This window comes from Stegastes partitus, unplaced genomic scaffold (assembly GCF_000690725.1).
Source record: "Stegastes partitus isolate 25-593 unplaced genomic scaffold, Stegastes_partitus-1.0.2 Scaffold2077, whole genome shotgun sequence".
NCBI classification, from domain to species: domain Eukaryota; kingdom Metazoa; phylum Chordata; class Actinopteri; family Pomacentridae; genus Stegastes; species Stegastes partitus.
In genome coordinates this window covers 1-18,528 of record NW_007579808.1, presented here as the reverse complement: position 1 = coordinate 18,528, position 18,528 = coordinate 1, and the positions used below count along the sequence as shown (strand labels likewise).

Below are 18,528 nucleotides of genomic sequence, written 5' to 3'. Positions count from 1 at the left end.
GCGGGACGCTCCTGTGCGCGTGAATGGAAGGTGACAGGATACAATGAAAACCTAACATTTAGACTTTAATGACTTATTCTTCACTGAATCCCGCGAACGGCTCACCTGACGGCTGACGTCTGACAGGTAGGCGACGGTGTTTGTGCTGAATGTTTAAATGATGAAGTTGTTCTTCAGGATCTGGACATCAGTGTTGTTGTTTTTATGTCTTATTTCAAAGAACCACAGCTACACACTGAAGGAAAATGGAGAAATGAACAGATTATTCCGAATTCAGAGAGAAATTCAAACAGAATGAATTGTTCTTAACATGCATTGTTGCTGCTAAAATATTCAAAGCATATGAAATGTCATAAATCTTTATATGAATGTACAGCATGTGGATATGATCAAGATGAGTGAATATGCACGATGTAAATAAAATTCAATCTAAAAATTATATTCTGATAGAAATTAGTTGTGTACTGTGAATGTCTTTGCACACTATATTATTCATTTAAGCTTACTGAGACAATATCTCATAGGTTCTCTTTCATGAATAAAAACAATCCTTAGTTTCACCTTTTTCTGACCTCCTTCACCTGACAAACGTCTGTCCTGTTTTTCATTTATTTCGTCCAGTTGCAGTTGTAGAGATGATGCTTTTGTTTAGTTCCTCACCAAACAAGTTTATTTTCTTTGATAGTCTTATTATTTTACAATTATTCTCTCACTCTGTTTGCTTTAGCAATCCTTTTTTCTCAGTTTTTTAAATTCATTGCCAGCATTTTGCAAAATAGTTTATATTTCAGGAGGCATACTAAATGTCCTCAGCCTCCTCAGGAAGTACAGCCGTTTGTGCGCTCTGTCAGTTCTTTAGTGTTGTGGGACCAGGTGAGATCACGGCTTACATGTGTACAGAGGAATCTGAATGTTTCCACCCTCTCCACCTCAGTGTCGCCGATGTAAATGGAGGAATGCAGCACCTACCTCCTCCTCGGGTCGACAGTCGTCTCCTTGGTTTTGTTTGTGTTCAAGGAGAGATTGTTTTCCTGACACCACGTCGGCCACCTCAGCCCTGTAGTCCGTCTCCACCCTCCTCATCCTAGTTATTTTATTTTCTGATATTTTCAGCCGTCTTTATTAAAGTTACATCTCATCTGAACTGTAGCAGCTCACGATCTGTAAAAAACTGGCTTCTTTATCAACCTCATCTTCTACAGAGTATTCTGATTCTGTTTCTTTGAGTTGCAGGTGATTTGAGTTATTACAACAGTAAAATCCTGCTTTTACATTTATGAACAAGTAATAACAATCTAATTATGTAACGTACTGTAAAATAGTTTAACGGGCACAGGAAGCTATTTTCTGTATCAAGTGCTTTTACCTTCAGTAACATTTTCAGTGCAGAAACTTAACAGTGTGGTTTTAGTAGTTTTCCTGTGTTCCTCCATCTCTGATCATCTGTCGATCAGCAAACACTGAATCACGACATGAATTCATGTTTTTACAGAGAGCTTGTGTAGCCACATCTTCCTTAGCACGATGCTGCGCTCTCAGTAAAGTGTTGCTATCTGGACCGTCAAGTTATTTCAGTCAGCTGTAACTTGATTAACTTGATAAGCAGATAGTTACTGAACAGCTGCTCTTGAATGAACAAGTCTCTCTTCATGTCACGTTACTGCGACGCCCTGCATTCTTTACAGTAATATGCTGCTCACCACCAGTAAATGTCAGCAGCACAAACACGCAGCACATGAAGTGCCTGTAGGGAGAGCGTTGTCTGTCCTGGTTGATATTTTTGAGTTTTCTTCTTCTTTGCTGTAACCACAGCAGAGTCCAGTCCGTCAAGCGTTTGTTAGAATAAGATTGTTATGAGACAGTCACACAGTTTGTGCTGTTGGTCTGCTGATCAAGCAGCAGCTGAGCAGGTTTAAAGACAATAATGCAGACTCACAATATATATTGAGACAAACGCATCAGGAGACTGAAGCCACACAGACAGATTGTGAAAACTCAGTACGTGTTTGCAGCACACCGCTGATAAACTAGAGTGAATAGAATTTGCTTTGGAACCGATGGGCAGAATCGAAATGTGTCTTTCCTTCAAAATCAGAACTCAAACCTTAATCCTACCATGCATATTGTCTATTTCATTACTTTCTCAACCCCTACTTTCATCCACCACTGTGTCACAGGCCCTCCCTGTTAAACTTTAATCATATCTGAGTGTTTCCAGACTCGTCTTTAATCCACCACCTGACCACACGAACGTTTGGGTTTTATTTTCAGGACTGTGGCGAGGAGGAGGGTCACCATGCTTACTGTGTGGGGACCCGTGAGGTCCAGTGTCCTGCACCTCCCTGTACGTCGAGCCTGCTCAGGTGTGATCCACAGGAGGCCACCTGCACCTGGTCTCACCTACGCAGCACCACCACCTTTAGTCGGCCTCCACAGGTCTGGAGGACGCAGATGCCTATCGTGTGTTAAGACTCTGCCAGGTGTCGGGACTCTTTCAGGTGTCGGGACTCTTTCAGGTCTCGGGACTCTTTCAGGTGTTGGGACTCTTTCAGGTGTCAGGTGTCTGTCAGGAGTCGGTGGCAGCAGCAACAGCAACAGTGGTGGGGATGTTGCAGGTGTTGCAGGTGTTCCAGGTGTTGCAGGTGCAGACGGATGGTACAGCAGCCTCTCAGACTCGGCTCCGGTTCACCTGTGTGAACACTTCCTGGTGAGCGTCCAGCAGGCGAGCGGGTTGCCGTGGTGGCTGAGTATCGTCGTGGCGACACTGTCGGTCAGGACGCTCATCACTCTGCCGCTCGCTGCCTACCAGCTGGTCATCATCTCCAAGGTCAGTGTCGGGGGGGGCGGAGTCCGCTGTCAGATAAACACTTAGTGTGAAAACATGGTAACCATAGTAACCCCTCGGTGATGTGCAGGTGGAGGCGCTGCAGGTGGAGATCTCTGACCTGGCGAAGAGGCTGCGATATGAAGTTTCGGTGCGAGCGAGAGAGAGAGGCTGGACGGAAAAACAGAGCCGGTGAGAAACAAACAAATGGCGAGGAGCTGGGCTTTGGTTTGGATCAGTCAGTGGAAGAGGAACAGACGCTGAAGACTGTTCTCACCCTCAGACCTACTGACACGCAAGCTCTAAAGATGTACAGGTTCTAATGAGTACAGACGTGTGGGTACAACTTTGTTCTGAATCTCTGTTCTCTGTTCAGGTTCCAGTTCCAGAAGAATCTGCGCCGACTCATCTCTGAGCTCTACATCAGGGACAACTGTCACCCCTTCAAAGCCAGTGTGCTGGTTTGGGTCCAGCTGCCGCTCTGGGTCAGTCTGTCTCTGGCCCTCCGAAACCTGAGCCTGGATCAGTCAGGTATGAACACACGCCCAGATCAGCCCAGTCAACTGATTCTAGATCAGTCCAGTCAACTGATTCTAGATCAGTCCAGTCAGCTGACTGGTTCAGTCTCAGTGAAGTGATCCATTACTGACCCGTGTTGATTCTGTGCAGCCCGGCAGGCTGAGCTGGCAGTGGGAGGCGCTCTGTGGTTCCCGGACCTCACCGCGCCGGACTCCACCTGGATCATCCCCATCTGTCTGGGACTCACCAACCTGCTGGTCGTAGAGGTCAGTGTGTCTGCAGGTGTGTGATCACCTGACCAGTGATGTCATCAGTCTGAGCATCCTGTGCTCTTCTTCTTCAGGTGTTTTCTCTGCAGAGAGTCGCCACGTCCAGGTTCCATCGGCTGGTCCTGAACTCCATCAGAGGGTTCTCGGTGCTGATGATCCCCATCGCTGCTACGGTTCCCTCGGTGAGCTGAAGTCTGTCACTCTTGTGTTCTGAGAGCAGCTGATTGGTTCAGGTGGAAGGTGCCGAGGGAGTCCAGGTTCAGCTGCAGACGGCAGGAATGCAGAGGCTTCGTGTTCAGATCTGTTGAGTGGATGAATGCTTCTGAGCGTGTTGAGTCGCGCTCACATTCCTGCCGGATCATCAGATTAAGATGTTGCTGTCCGAGATCAGAACTCGGCTCAGAACATAAGCCAGATTCTATCGGATCAGGGCTGCACGTCCGCACGTTCATTCTCTGGTTTGTTTTGGTTCGAGCTGCGATGAAAGATAACCGTCATTATTTATTAAACGGCAGATTTATTCTTGAAATGTTGGTAGACAGTTATAATGTGACAGATAGAACAAAGGTATGCGGAGCTGAAGGACACACTCAGGTTCATTCATCCTGGCAACTGTAGACTGTTTTTGCGGACCAGCACTGATCCATGACTGGTGGTTTGGATCAGGTGTTTTACTGTGGAGACATTCAGGTTTTCTGCCACGCTGTGGAAAATCAAATAAAACACAGAAGCACTTTGGGAACACTGTTCCTCATCAGCCCTGTGTTTGTATGGAATTAACCAAAACGCCATTCATTCCTATGAGAGCATCACTGACTTCTGATGTGTTTGGGAAACTCCTCCTTCCATCTTTCTCTGGTCTGAAATGTACCTTGTGTCCGTTGGAAACCTTCAGCGATAGATTACAGAGAGACCAGAATGTGTGCAGCACAAAGTTGGAAAAACGAATTAGCTACCAGCTGTTTGATTATATTTATAGTTAAACTGTGTAAATGTGTAATTACAAAATGAACTAGTTCAGCTAAACTAGCTCATGCTAGCTGCAGAGGAAAACATACCGAAGAGCTTCACACGTCCTGTAACAAAACATTTCACCAAACTGGCTCCACTTCCTCACTGTTTTCTCTTCATGTATCATTCGTCCCGTTTTAGTGCCTTATGCACATCCATCCATCCATCCATCCTTCCATCCATCCATTATCTGTACACCGCTTAATCCTCACTAGGGTCGCGGGGGGGCTGGAGCCTATCCCAGCCAACTTAGGGCGAAGGCAGAGGGCACCCTGGACAGGTCGCCAGTCTATCGCAGGGCCACACTTATGCACATATTCCATAAAAACTGATGGTTGCGGTGAAGCTTCTATTTATTGATAATGAAAGGCATTTCCTCATGTTGAACAGCAGGGGGCGCAGTCTGTATGTTGTACGGATTTACAGACGCGAAGCAAAACGAAGCGGAAAACAGGCGTCAGGGCCTGAACCCTTTATTGTTGACCCGACTGACACATGAGTCTGTGGTCGGCTTTAACCCGGGACAACAACAACACACGAGCTTTAGTTGCTCTGACAATGACTGTATGCTGCTTGATGAGTTCATCACTGGTTCTCTAACATCACTGTATCTTCTGTTTCCTCTTCCATCTCTCCCAGTCCATGGCTCTGTACTGGTTCACCTCCAGTTTGGTGGGATTCAGTCACAACCTCCTCCTTCGCTCTCCTGCGATCCACAAAATCCTGCGACTCCAGACTCAGCGCTCAGAATCTCCGTACAGAGACCTGCTGTCTGCCTTCATCGCCAAATACCGCAAATAAATACCCCGAGTCCTGCATCAGACACTTGAGCTGAAGGTTCTCAGCTCTGAGTGAACCAACGACAGCAAACTGATTCATACAGAAGTCAGGATTCAAACCGATGAGGAGGAGGTTTTATCAAATTAATCTTCAATGGCTCATTTCCTTCCTCTCAGAAGCTGTGAGACTTTAACAAACACCACAGGATGCAGCAGTGAGCTTTCGGTAGACCCGCCCTGGGTTTTGGCTCTCAGGTGGAGCCCGTCTGAGCTTCTGTGCAGGTTTTTGTGGCCTGTGTGAAGCCTGAAGAAAACCTGCAAACATTACTCAGTGGAAAGCATCAAGACTGATTTAAATGTATGTCATGTGGGGAAATGAAGCAATCATCGTAAATCCTGCGACGATGGAAACATGAAAGCCAAGTTAACAGACCTGAGTGTCATACTGGCCATCAGTCATGTGCTGCTGCTGTTCAGTAATCGTGTGGAAATAAGAAAGATGTTTTATTTGTGTGTGAGTTCAGAAATAAACAAGATTTAATTTAAGGAAATGATTTCATGTTCGGCGATCACACTTGAACTCGTCTTTCTACATTTAACTTCTTGTCAACTTGTCGTCCAGCAACAACCACTAAACACTAATATTCAGTTTTTCTCTTAAGACTACAGGATTTACTTTGCTGTGTTCCTTCCAGTCTGTCCTCTGAGGACTGGGCTAAACATAGTTTCAATAACAGGAAGAATCCATGTGACCTCAGACTGGAATTTTTCCTGTTGATTATTTTCCCACAGAAACACAAAGTGTTTCAGACTCTGAAACAAAACTGAGCTCAGATTTAACTGTTTCGCATCTCACAAGCTGAAAAACATCATTAACAGTTTATGCAGCTGCTCACAAACATCACTTTATCAACAGATCAATCAGTTTGATCAGTCATGTCATATTAATAGCATCAATCAGGTAGATTAGGTAGATCAACCTTCTTCATCAGATCTGTGGCATCAGATCAATCAGTGTTTTGTTTCTTGGTGTTTTTTGTGAATCTGCAGCTTCAGTCTTTATTGTGTTGTTTTATTTTTTTCTGTTTTCATTGTGTAGAAAACTTGACAGAACTGCAGCAGTTTAATAAAAACTCCGAGCTCAGGCAGAAACTTCACACCATTAAATCCTAAAATCCTGCAGGACTGAGACAAAAGCAACTGATTCTCCTCCATGAATCTGCTGCTTTGTGTGTTTGCGTTTGCAGTTCTCCATGTTTTAGTTACTCTGTGTAGTATTTGCTGTGATTCTGTGGCAGCAGATCTGGGATCAGGTCTCCTCTGAGGCGGAGTCAGCAGCTTCAAACAGCTCACATCCGTCCATCAGACCTCAGACTGGTTCAGACCGTTTCACACTCCAGACCTCCTGCAGACCAACATGAAGTCTTTCAGCCTCCTTCTGTCTCTGCTGCCGCTGCTCCTGCCGGTGCTGTGTGCCGGCTTGGAATGCGGACCGTGTGACCCGGCTCAGTGCGCTCCTCTCCCGGCGGAGGGCTGCGCCGCCGGTTCCATGCTGGACTCCTGCGGCTGCTGCTCGGTGTGCGCCGCCGCGGAGGGAGAGCTGTGCGGCGGCCGCCGCGCGGAAGGGCGCCGCTGCGGCCCCGGACTGGAGTGCGTCAGGGGCAAAGAGGACAAGAAGAACAAGATGGGAATCTGTGTCTGCAAGAGCGGCTACGAGGTCTGCGGAACCGACGGACAGACCTACAAGAGCGGCTGCGCGCTGAAGACCGCCAGTCTGAAGGCCGAGAGAGAGGGCAAAGAGCCGGTCAACATTCAGAACAAGGGCCGCTGCGCCACAGGTGAGGCTGAGACTCACAGGTGACAGACAGGTGCAGCTGATGTACACAGCTAAGACACTCAGGTCAGACTCAGACACAAGGGTGAGACACAGGTGAGACAGAGACATAGGTGAGGTTAAAGGTCAGAGTTACCTGTCCCACCTTTATACAGATGATGAGAAACAGCAGAACTGATCAGAGGAATCAGTGTCCTCCAGTCAGTCCTTAATGCCTGACAGTTACAGTCATCTCTGATAATCCCCCTTCATTCCTCACTGAGCATGCTCAGAAAACATGAAAACCCTCACTGGGCACGCTCAAAGCAAACTGCATTCCTCAGAGGTCAGCGAGGATCCACCGCCTCACGGATTCCTGATTTTATCCAGTTACATCAAGTTGATCTGCAGCCAGACATTTAACTCTTACCTGCCTGCCTGCCTCTCTGTTGGTCTGTCTGTATCACCTGTCTGTTGGTCTGTCTGTCTCACCTGTCTGTCTCTTGGTTTGTCCATCTGTCTCACCTGTCTGTCTCTTGGTTTGTCCATCTGTCTCACCTGTCTGTCTCTCTGTTGGTCTGTCTGTCTCTCTGTTGGTCTATCCATCTCATCATCATCTGTGATGTTTGCCTGCAGCTCCCATCATCGTCACCCCTCCAGGTGAGGTGTACAACGTGAGCGGCTCTCAGGTGTACCTGAGCTGTGAGGCGGTGGGCGTGCCCACACCTGTCCTCACCTGGAAGAAGGTGAGTCTGTTTAAATCCCTTTTTCTGCTGGTTCGTTGTGATACATAAAGATGTGGGTTTTTTTAATGAGCTGCTGTTTGTAGAAACAAAAAAAAATACTAATGATGAATGTGAAGAGATGATGCTGAGGTGAGTTCCTGTTCCAAACCACGATGTTCTGGTACCAAACCACGATGTTGTGGTACCACACAGTGATGTTTCCATCTCAAACCATAACGTTCCCAAACCAAACTGTGATGCTTCCATTTTCACCAGGATGTTCCTGCTTACAACTGGTTCCTCAAACCGTGATGCTCTCCTACCAAACAGTGTTGTTCATGTGCCCTGCCGTGATGTTCCCGTACCAAACTGTCATGTTCCTGTGCCATACTGGGATGTCTCATCGTTGTTCTTGATGAAGCCAACTGTGTTTTTGTCTTCCACAAATTTGACAGCGTGAACATCCTCATTTATGGCGACACAGTTGTTGGTGTTTAATGTCTACTTGCTTTTGTTGAAGTGGTATTTCCAACCCTGATACCTGATGGAGTTTGAGGTTCAGTTCCAGGTTTGGCAGATTTTCCGTTCACATCAGGGTACGATGGTTGGATGCTGAGCCGTTTTCCACCAACACCGTTTCTGATGTAGAAGTTCTTGGTTTCTATGTGGGACAGTACAGTGTGTAGAGCAGAACAAATGGCCGCTGTAGCTCTGATTGGCCGATACGCGAACTGAAGGAGGTCCAGTGTGGAGAGAACTGTGGTTTTGAAGTGTCCCCGTATCAGCCTCTCAAAGCACTTTTCATCAGTGCAGCTGGTCTGCAGTGGTTCAAGCAGGCTTTTCTTTCTGGGTTTTTCTTGGTGACTGGGGCGATAGTTGTTTCAAAGCAAGATGGGACAGTCAGGTTGAAAATGGAAGTGAGGACATCAGTGAGTTCTGCAGCAGAGACCTTCAGGGCTCGTTCTGGGACGTCGTCAGTGATCTTGTGGGGGTCAGTGTTCCTCAGGGTTCTGCATACGTTGGCTGATGTCACAGTGAGCAGAGGGTCACATGGTCCATAAGTGGAACGCTACGAGGCTCAAAGCAGGCTGTTGTCGTCCGTGATGTGTCTCCACCAATCACAGGACAGCTGTTCCTCCAGCAGCCCAACAACAGTGTTTCCAGATATCTAGTGTCCTTCGTGTTCATGCACTTTAGCTTAAATTGAACTCTGTGATGAATCATCCGACTCGTCAAGCTGTAACTTTACAACCTGACAACCAACAGACAGAAGTGTGTTCAGATCAAACAGTCTGATTCTGATCACCTGATCGATCGCTGTGATCAACCTTCTGCAGCTCCTGCACGCAAACAACACAATTATCACTTTGTAATGACGGCCACGTGAGGCTTGGATCACGGTGTACCGACAGATTAACGACTTATCCATTAAATCTGACTTTTATTACACTGAACTCTGTATTATTCAGATGGAAAAAGATCACTCTGACAGATGTGAAGCTGACGACGGCTGATGGATTTATTTTCTTGGCTTCAGGGCCCAAAAAGAGTCAAGCACAAAAAGAGTGGTGAGCTCATACAGTATGTTACCTGTAGCCTCAGGTGTGTTCAGGTGTGTCTGTCAGCAGGATTTTCTCTGCAGGTTCAGACTCTGTTTGCTAAAGGTCGCAGTAATTTTCCTAATGATTGCACAACAACAAGCTGCAGCCTGCTGGAAAAACAGACGGAAAAATGTTGTTGCATTCGACACGATGAGTTTCTACAAGTTCACGAATGTTTCTTTATGAAATCTGCTCACTGACGCCTGAAGGTTCACCTGAAGGTGGCACGACATTATGCAGCAGTAACATCAAGAATTCAACCTCTGGTGATGGAATAAAGCTCAGGACGGATGATGATGAAGGTGATGGTGATGTAAATGATGATGAAGACCATGATTGTGGTGATGTTGGTGATGATGACAGTGATGATAGCAATGATGGTGATGCTGAGGAAGATAAAGAAGATGATGGAGGTGATGGTTGGTATGATGATGATGATGATGATGATGATGATGATGATGATGATGACAGTGACGATAGTGATGATGGTGATGTTGAGGAAGATGAAGGTGATGGGGAAGGTGATGATGAAGATGGCAATGATGTTAATAGTGGTGAAGATGATGATGGTGACGTTGAGGAAGAAGATGTGGTGGTGGTGAGGTTGATTATGATGATTAAGGTGATGATAATGATAATGATGATGATGATGATGATGATGATGATGATGAAGATGGTGGTGGTGGTGGTAATCATGATGAGGATGATGATGGTGCTGGGTGTCTTCCTTCAGGTCCTCAATGGGAAGAAGAGGATGGAGCTGCTTCCAGGAGACAGAGACAATCTGGCGATTCAGACGAGAGGCGGACCAGAGAAACACGAAGTGACCGGCTGGGTGCTGGTGAGTCGCCACATGTTCACAGATGTGTTCTGTAAAAATGTTACGGTTACATCTGCAGTGTTTTTGTTTACTGTGTTTTAAAGACTTTAATGCCAAACCTCATATTTAATCATAGACAGGAAGTGATGTTGTAACAGTTCACCTATTAACTCCGAGGTGACAGTGTCACAACGCTCTATATAAAGGAGAAGAGCGGATCTATGCCTCAGCAGGGTGAACATCAGACAACCTCATACATTTGTTTTGGCTCAGAGCAGCCTTTTACTTTACACACTTTACTTTTTTACCCCCCCCCGCTCACATACACAAGCGCATCCCCAGACACAACATAGCGAAACGACACGGCTGAAAAACAGTTCTTTAAGTTCAGCAAACAGCTCATGGCCCGTCCGGCTTCATATAGTTCAGCCACCACCTGCACGGCTCTGCAAGGCCGCAAACAAATGCGATGCCATCAACAGCTGGACCAACTCACGGCTCTGCGCATCAGCCCTCCGTTGAATGACGGCTCCGGTCCTCGGCAACTCCGCGAAGCGGTCCGTCCTCCCGTTCCAACACCTTTAGGTATTCCAAAAAGTTCCAACAAGCATAAATCCACACTCCGCGGCCCGGTAACTCCGGGAAACCTCCAAGTAGGCGTGTGTCGTCATCTCACTACGTGCCACCGCGCGCGTGCACTGCACTCACCTAAATAGAGGTTCATGCAAAGCCACGCCCCCAACATACATTTGACTCAGTAAACAACACCTGTTACCCCAGTGACAAAATACATCTACACTATTCACAGACAATCATAAGGCATCAGTTCACCCCTGCTGGGTGCTTATGGAGTGAGGACAGACCGGCCTTTACAATGTCACAACTGTTGGACTAATCAGAAAGATGTGTGGTTATTTCAGATCTCCCCTCTGACCAAAGAAGAAGAAGGATCTTATGAGTGTCACGCCACCAACGCCAAAGGAGAAGCTTCTGCTATCGGAGCCATTCACCTGGTCGAGTCCATCGATGACATCGTCATCAAGAAAGGTAACAGCAACGCTGATATCATCAACAACTTGACTCAGGAGAGTGAAATGTTATCATTCAGACTGTTGGACAGTAAAACAGCTTAAAAATACTCTGACTCATGATGTCATTTCCTTTCAGTGACGAAGGACGACGAACTTTGATCAGCTGGTCGGAGATCAACGAGGACAAACATCGCAGATGTTTTTTTTTTTAAACTTTCAGTGAAAATCTGAATGAAAGGGTGATTTTTTATTATTTTTTAAACTTCTGACACTTTTAACACTTTAAGTTTGAAATTATGTCTAAAGTTTGTTGTCAAACTTCAGAGATTTTTGTATAACCTTTGGATTTTAACTTCTTGCTTTAATCTTTTCTTTGTTTTTTGAACTTTTAATATTTTAAGTTTTTTGGCATTTATTATCCTTTTTATTTTCCTGACCAGATAAACCAAAAGCATCAGGCTTTTCTATTGGAAAGGCTGACAGCCAGGTGTCAGGTTGTAGGTCAACAGCAGTGAGGCAGGTCACCATAGCAACATGCAGTGAGGCAGGTCACCATAGCAACATGCAGTGAGGCAGGTCACCATGGCTACAGCAGTGAGGCAGGTTACCATGGCTACAGCAGTGAGGCAGGTTTGTTTGTGTTGTGTAGACGCTCTTCATTTCTCAGGTCTGAATGCTGAGAAACAGAAAATGTTTAATATTTTGTTTGGTTGTTGTTGTTTATTCATCGATGTTTGTTCTGCAAATGAACAAGTTTCTTTTTTTTTTTTAATGTCTCAGTCAGGACTTTTTCTGCTCTGTGACCAAAACAAAGTAAAAACAACTGATGATGAGTTCTCATCAGAATTTTAAGTATTTCTTTTCAGGTTGTATTTCTTTGAATTAAATAAAAACAGTTTTAACACTTTGTATGAAATTATTTCTTTGTTGAAGGTACTTCTTTATTATACACGTCATTTATTCTAAAGCGGAGAACTTCACTTTCAATACTTTAAGTACATAGTGTTGTCATCAGGCTACTCTCATACCTCAGCAACACGACACTATTGCTAATGTTGAGTTTTGGTATCTGATGCCAAACAGCCAACCTGCTGATACGATCTCTGATGTCATAACCTCTGATTGGGGGTTTCACATTTTGTCAAGTCAACACGATTGGCTGTCATTCGTTTTATTCAAAATGTTTTGTGTTTGCAGAGTTACAGAGATCTTTAAAACACTTTGACTTTGTCATGTGATGTCTGAATGTGAACCAATGAGGGGTCGGAAACATTTTAACATCAGAAAAACCTTTATTTCACTTTTACAAAAACGCTGCGAGACAATTTCAAACTAAAAACATCAAAACTAAACTTCTGCCGACGTCACATCGCCATCCGCAGGGAGGCACCCGATTGGTGGAGCTGCTCTATGACGTCATCATACGAGGAGCGATGCTCATCGACATCAACTCCTGGAAAAGCAGCTTACAGGCGTACGGCATCCGGACCAGAGAGATCTGAGGGACAACACAACAAACAAGATAAACAAAACGACAAGCAAAAACTATAAACATGGCAAAAAAGATAAGAAGGTAAACAATCAAGACAAAAGGGATAAACAACAAATAAACAAGTAAAATGAAAAAACAAGATAAGCAAACACAATATATATATATATATACATAAAAAGATTAAATGAACAAGACAGCCAGGGATAAACAACAAGGGAAACAAACAAACAAAAAAAGAAATAAAACAGGGAAAGAAACAAAATCTAAACAATAAGAATAACAAGACAGAAAGGGGATAAACAACATAAAGACAAACCGATTGTTTACTAATCATACTAACCAGTCTTGTCATGACTAGTTATCGACCATGTTTACCTGTGTCTTGTTGCGGCAGCCTCGACACTCGTACGTGTGCGTCCGTGTGTTGGCGATGGCCATCAGGCCACACAGGTTACAGACGTGAACCTGATACGGATCCGACGCCTCGAACAGACGTTCTCTGAGGAACTGAGCGGCTCCGTGAGCGATCTGACAGTCACGCTCCATCTCTCCGAAACGCAGACCGCCATCGCTGAGAACAGAAAGGTGGGCCAGGTGAGAATGACAGGAAGTGGACGGGTGGATGTTTGATGAAGCTCCGTGGCAGGTGGAGTCACGTGTAGGTGTTTACAGGTGGCTCAGACAGGTGGATAGGTGTGTCACTCACCGTGATCGGCCCTCCATTGGCTGCCTGTTGAGGATCTGGACGGGGCCCCGAGCCCTTGAGTGGATCTTATCGTCCACCATGTGCTTCAAACGCTGATAATATGTTGGGCCGATGAAGATCTGAGACGTCAGCTTCCTCCCAGTGAAGCCGTTATACAGAACCTGATCACAGATCAATAACCAATATCAACACCAATCCACCGACAGTAAGAGGCAGCAGGTGTGCTGTCTATCAGGTATCATCTCTATTTAAACCTAAATGTTTCTCTGCTAACAAAGACTATGACAGAAAGCTCATAACCCTGCAATATGCTGCCTTTACTGTCAGTCCGGTTATTTGAGTGTCCAAACTCAGAGCGTAAATGTTTCTGCCCTAAAACATTCCCACAATGCAACAGGTCACACTTAAAGGTAGTGAAACGGCTGCTGTTTGACTCAGCGGCTGACGATGATGATGTAAAATGAGGGTCTATAATCTGAGTGAACTGCTGAATGTTTAAGACACACGGTATCAGTCTGACCTCGTTTCCTCTCAGGTGGTATCCGTATTCAGACAGCAGGTTTGACACTTTCTGCACATTGACGGCGTCGTTAAAGGGCGTGGCGTCGCCGATTTCACCTTTGTTTGCAGAAACCTGAAAAAAACCCAGAGAAACTAACATGTAAAATACAAACGTGTTGATAAAAGAACAGACAGTGATTTAACAGCAACCTGCAAGTCAACACGCAGGGCAACAATAACCCACTTCTGCAGTACAAACCTTTTACTGACATTGTTCATTTTTTTATGATTTAATTGATTTAAATAGAACCAAATCTGCACTTTACAGTCTCACAGATGGACAGTTCTCCTGAGAGCGTAAAGTTCTAAAGGCTGACGAATGACGAACTCACTATCAGGACAACACATGTGACACTCATAGATTATTTCCAGGACGTGTTTGGTGTTGGTCACCTTTCCCTGGAGACACTCGATAAGATGGCCGACTGTCATTCTGGACGGGATGGCGTGAGGGTTGATGATGATGTCAGGTGTGATCCCTTCACAGGTGAACGGCATGTCCTTCAAAAATAAAACGCGTAAATCATCAACACGTCACTGTAAAACTCAGAGTTTGAGTCTGAGCATCATTACAGGTGGTCAGTTAGCAGGTTCATTATTTATTAGCTTGTTCCATCAGCATGTTCACCATTTTGGAGGCTAACTCTTTGGCAAACATCAGAGTTCACCTGACACACCTGAACTGCGTGCAAAGAGCTTCACCTTGTTGCCATCGCTACATAATCAAACTGGACATATATTCTGCCAAACACCTGTTTACTTCCTGTTTACCTGCTGACCTCCTGGTTAGCCATTAACCTCTTACTTCCCTGCTGACTTCCTGTGTACCTGTTTACCTCCCGTCTACCTGCGCCCTCCTGCTTACCTCTTGTCGGTACTGAATCCCACAGGTTCCTTTCTGTCCGTGTCTGCTGGCAAATTTGTCTCCAATCTGAGGAATCCGGACCGAACGAACCTACAGAAACACAAAACCAGAGGTTGAAACAAACTTCCTGTCCTCTGGATCACCTGACCTGTCAGGTGTCGCAGGTGTTGTCACCTCACCCTGATCTTGCAGAACTTGTAGCCCTCCTGGTTCAGGGTCACCATGACCTGGTCTACGATACCGGTCTCGCTGGTCCTCAGGAAGGTGCTGCAGTCTCTCTTGGTGTAGCGTCGGTTGGTGCTGTCCAGCTCGTCGTCGTTCTCCGGCAGCGTCACCGTCTTCCCGATGATCACGTCCTCTCCGGACACACGGACGCCGGGCGCGATGAGCCCGTCGTCGTCCAGCTTGTCATAGATGGCGTGTCTCATACCTGAAGTCAGATTTTGTGTGTGTGTTAAATGTGTGGTGGTGATTTTATACACCAGCTGCTACAAAAGTCCACTCAAGAGTTCCGGTTTGAAAGTATTTCTGGAGGTTGTAACAAGTTCTCACCCTGACAGGTTTCACGTGTCGGCTTCTCAAAGATCTCCTCCTGATCAAAACCTTTCTTTGACTCCTGCTCTTTGTAGGATCGATAGAAAACGGACCTGCAGGGCAAAAACAGAACGTTAAACAGAGACACTCAGGTTAACCAGTCACCTACAGGTGCAGTTGGCAGCTCACCTGAAGAAGCCTCGATCCACAGCCGACCGGTTCATGATCACAGAGTCCTCCTGGTTGTATCCCGTGTACGAGGCGATCGCCACGATGGAATTGATGCCTACAAAATAGGATTAAAGTTTCAGAACACACACAGAGTTCTAAATTTACCTGGTCTGACCTTAACTGTACAGGTGTGTGTGTGTTACCTGTAGACAGCTGTGTGTTCAAGTCTACAAGAGTGTGTTAAAGCGTACAGGTGTGTGTGTGTGTGTGTTTTACCTGCAGGTAGCTCTCTGAAGCGCAGGTACTCCATGGACCGGGTGGTGACCAGCGGTTTCTGAGGGTAGTACAACACATGAGCCAGCGTGTCCATTCGTACGTGGAAGTTGGTGATGTAGACTCCCATGGCCTGTTTACCCATAGCCGACTGATAGGTGTTCCTGGGAGACTGAATGATGAAAACAAACAAAAACAAGTCATTAGAGCTTCACGCATGGACGAGAATCCTTCATTTAGATTTAATTACGTATTTGTTCAAACACTCAGGGGCACAAGTTGAAACCAGGAGCAGGAATGTTTGTTTGTACCTGGTTGTGGTCAGGAAAGGGGATGATGGAAGCACAGACTCCGAGGATCATGGATGGGTGGATTTCACAGTGGGTGTAGGTGGAGCAGTAAGCCACACCCTTTTCCTGGAGGTCATCAGGGGTCATGGCAAGCATGACGGTCTCCTCCTCCAGAGTGTCGATGTACTCCACCACGCCGCTCGCCACCAAGTCCTGCCAGCTGATCACCAGATCAAACGAGAACATTTTGAGGGGGTGGGGCAGGACTAAAAACACCTGAACGTTGCCTCACCTGTACCTGACAGACTGCCTCACCTGTAGTTGTTGTACTCTCTCTCCTTCAGCTGGTCGATGTGTCGTCTCTTCAGCAGCAGTTTCTGTTTCTCGACGATCAGCAGCGGTCGGCAGATTCGTCCAGCGTCGGTGTAAATTCTAATCTCACGTTCTCGAATGTCTCTGATCATAGACACCTGAAGGAATCAGGAGGAGCAGAAAACGCTGAATGAACATCTGTGTCTGTTTCAGGGACACAGCTGCTGATCACCTGTTTCTTACTAGTCTGACTCAGCAGATGTGGACTTCGGGGAGGCCTGTCACTTTTTTCCAGTGAATTCTCAGTTTTCTCATTTCTTGCCTCCCTGCCTGCAAACGCTCCATCAAAATAATTCCTCTGTCACTTTTTCAAAAAAGCATCATCACTTCTTCTGGCCTTAGTTCTGCCCAGTACAACTATCTTGAATCTACAGCAGAATAATAATGAGGACCAGCAGACCACTGTCCAGCTCTGACAGATCAGAGAAGATCGGCCTCGATGTGAGAGACTAATCATCACCAAAATGGAATGTAGAGATCCAAACTTAAGGTGTGTCTCAGTGTGACGCTGCCGCCCTGTCAGCTCATTGTTTCAAGAGCTTCTTGTGTTTTTAAATGTGTTCTGTTAGTGTTCATGTGACAGGTTTTGAGATGCGTGGGCTGGTCACCTCAGACACGATGATGTCCATCTGTCTACGGAGTTTCCTCAGTGTGTTCATCAGCTGTTCTGGATCTTTGTGGATTCCGACCCAGCAGCCGTTCACAAAGATTTTAGTGGCACTGAAACGTTTAAAACAAAAAACACATGTTGCACTCACACCTGCAGATGATTGACCAACTGAAACAGACTGACAGACAGCATTGAATCAAGCTGAAGCAACTGACTCTGCAATGGCAGCCGGTGAAATCTCCTCCAGGTTCTCCATACTCCACTCCTCCAGAAACTCCAGGATGGGAGACGGCTGTGAGCCCACAGAGATGTAGGCCATCAGGGCCAAGTTCTTCACCAGACCCACAGCGTGACCCTGCAGCGGTGTAAACCAAAACACTAGTCAACATTCCTGACAAGCGTCCACGAACAACATCCTGCGGCGCTGATAAACATCCACTGTTGAACAAAGCTGCAGTTTCAGATTAAAGCTCATCTGTGGAATTAAAGATTTGGATGTTTTCATTCAGATGTTTTCACATTTTACAGTTTATATGATTCACATGTTTTGGATCCGGTATTTGGTACCTCAGGCGTCTCAGCAGGACACACCATCCCCCACAGGGTGTTGTGCAGCTGTCTGGGCTTGGCCAGTTTTCCGTCTCTGCCGATGGGAGAGTTGACTCGGCGGAGATGGGACAGGGTGGACGCGAAGGTCAGACGATTCAACACCTACAAGCATAAAAATCAGGATGATTTTCAGATGATCTGAGGAGATCCAGTTTGTCAGAGACACACTGAGATCATGTGTGATGAGGACCGAGCTGAAAATGTGTCCGTCTGCATGTGTTCTGCTCACATTCGAATACAACAAAACACTGATGAGTAACAGCTACACAGTCATAACCAACACAGATCACCTGACACAAGCTGTTCTCACCTGTGACACTCCAGCTCGTGCCTGGTGAGCCTTCTTGACGTCGCCCCAGTTTCCGGTGGCCAGCGAGTACTTGAGTCCATCTGAGATGATTCGGGTTTTAATGGCGAGCTCCAGGTTGAAGTCTTTTCCTCTGTCGATGAACTTCTGAGCGTAAATCCTGATCTCCTTCAGCAGGTTCTTAAACATCCTGAACAAACAGAACAAAACCAGTTTTAATCACACTGACAACATCTGAACATGTTTAAACCTCATACGTCTCATTTAAAGTCATGACTTCAATCCAATCAGCTCACTGATGCTGTTCTTCTGAATTTTCTGACTGCAGTTTGTCTTAATGCTGAAC

General features: G+C 46.0%; 3 protein-coding genes across 6 annotated transcripts; 2 read left to right on the top strand and 1 right to left on the bottom strand.

The window, feature by feature from the left end:
• Positions 1–2: 2 nt before the first annotated feature.
• LOC103373822 (mitochondrial inner membrane protein COX18-like) lies at positions 3–5,987 on the top strand. Of its 2 annotated transcripts, XM_008303826.1 has the most exons (8): positions 3–126; positions 2,272–2,516; positions 2,553–2,827; positions 2,916–3,016; positions 3,201–3,355; positions 3,494–3,609; positions 3,687–3,794; positions 5,263–5,987. In XM_008303826.1, the coding sequence occupies exons 2-8, from the start codon at positions 2,297–2,299 to the stop codon at positions 5,422–5,424; spliced, it is 1,137 nt and encodes a 378-aa protein (XP_008302048.1). In that variant the 5' UTR covers positions 3–126; positions 2,272–2,296; the 3' UTR covers positions 5,425–5,987. The 2 variants fall into 2 exon arrangements, with proteins under 2 accessions (XP_008302048.1, XP_008302047.1); XM_008303825.1 differs by having other exon boundaries at positions 2,272–2,827.
• A 765-nt stretch (positions 5,988–6,752) lies between these two features.
• On the top strand, positions 6,753–12,311 carry LOC103373819 (insulin-like growth factor-binding protein 7). 3 transcript variants are annotated; one of them, XR_521088.1, is made up of 6 exons: positions 6,753–7,240; positions 7,852–7,961; positions 10,275–10,382; positions 11,282–11,408; positions 11,529–11,940; positions 11,996–12,311. XR_521088.1 is itself a non-coding variant. In XM_008303823.1 (5 exons), the coding sequence occupies exons 1-5, from the start codon at positions 6,820–6,822 to the stop codon at positions 11,549–11,551; spliced, it is 789 nt and encodes a 262-aa protein (XP_008302045.1). In that variant the 5' UTR covers positions 6,753–6,819; the 3' UTR covers positions 11,552–12,311. The 3 variants fall into 3 exon arrangements, 1 of the variants encoding a protein (XP_008302045.1); XR_521089.1 differs by having other exon boundaries at positions 11,529–11,968; positions 12,023–12,311; XM_008303823.1 differs by having other exon boundaries at positions 11,529–12,311.
• Positions 12,312–12,645: 334 nt separating this feature from the next.
• Positions 12,646–18,389, bottom strand: LOC103373818 (DNA-directed RNA polymerase II subunit RPB2-like). Its single transcript, XM_008303822.1, has 16 exons — positions 18,186–18,389; positions 17,834–17,977; positions 17,482–17,621; positions 17,265–17,376; positions 16,600–16,754; positions 16,306–16,504; positions 15,998–16,166; positions 15,740–15,836; positions 15,569–15,663; positions 15,196–15,446; positions 15,017–15,106; positions 14,545–14,652; positions 14,111–14,224; positions 13,591–13,751; positions 13,260–13,455; positions 12,646–12,890 (listed from the first exon to the last, which is right to left on the bottom strand). The coding sequence occupies exons 1-16, from the start codon at positions 18,369–18,371 to the stop codon at positions 12,801–12,803; spliced, it is 2,307 nt and encodes a 768-aa protein (XP_008302044.1). The 5' UTR covers positions 18,372–18,389; the 3' UTR covers positions 12,646–12,800.
• Between the last annotated feature and the right edge of the window lie 139 nt (positions 18,390–18,528).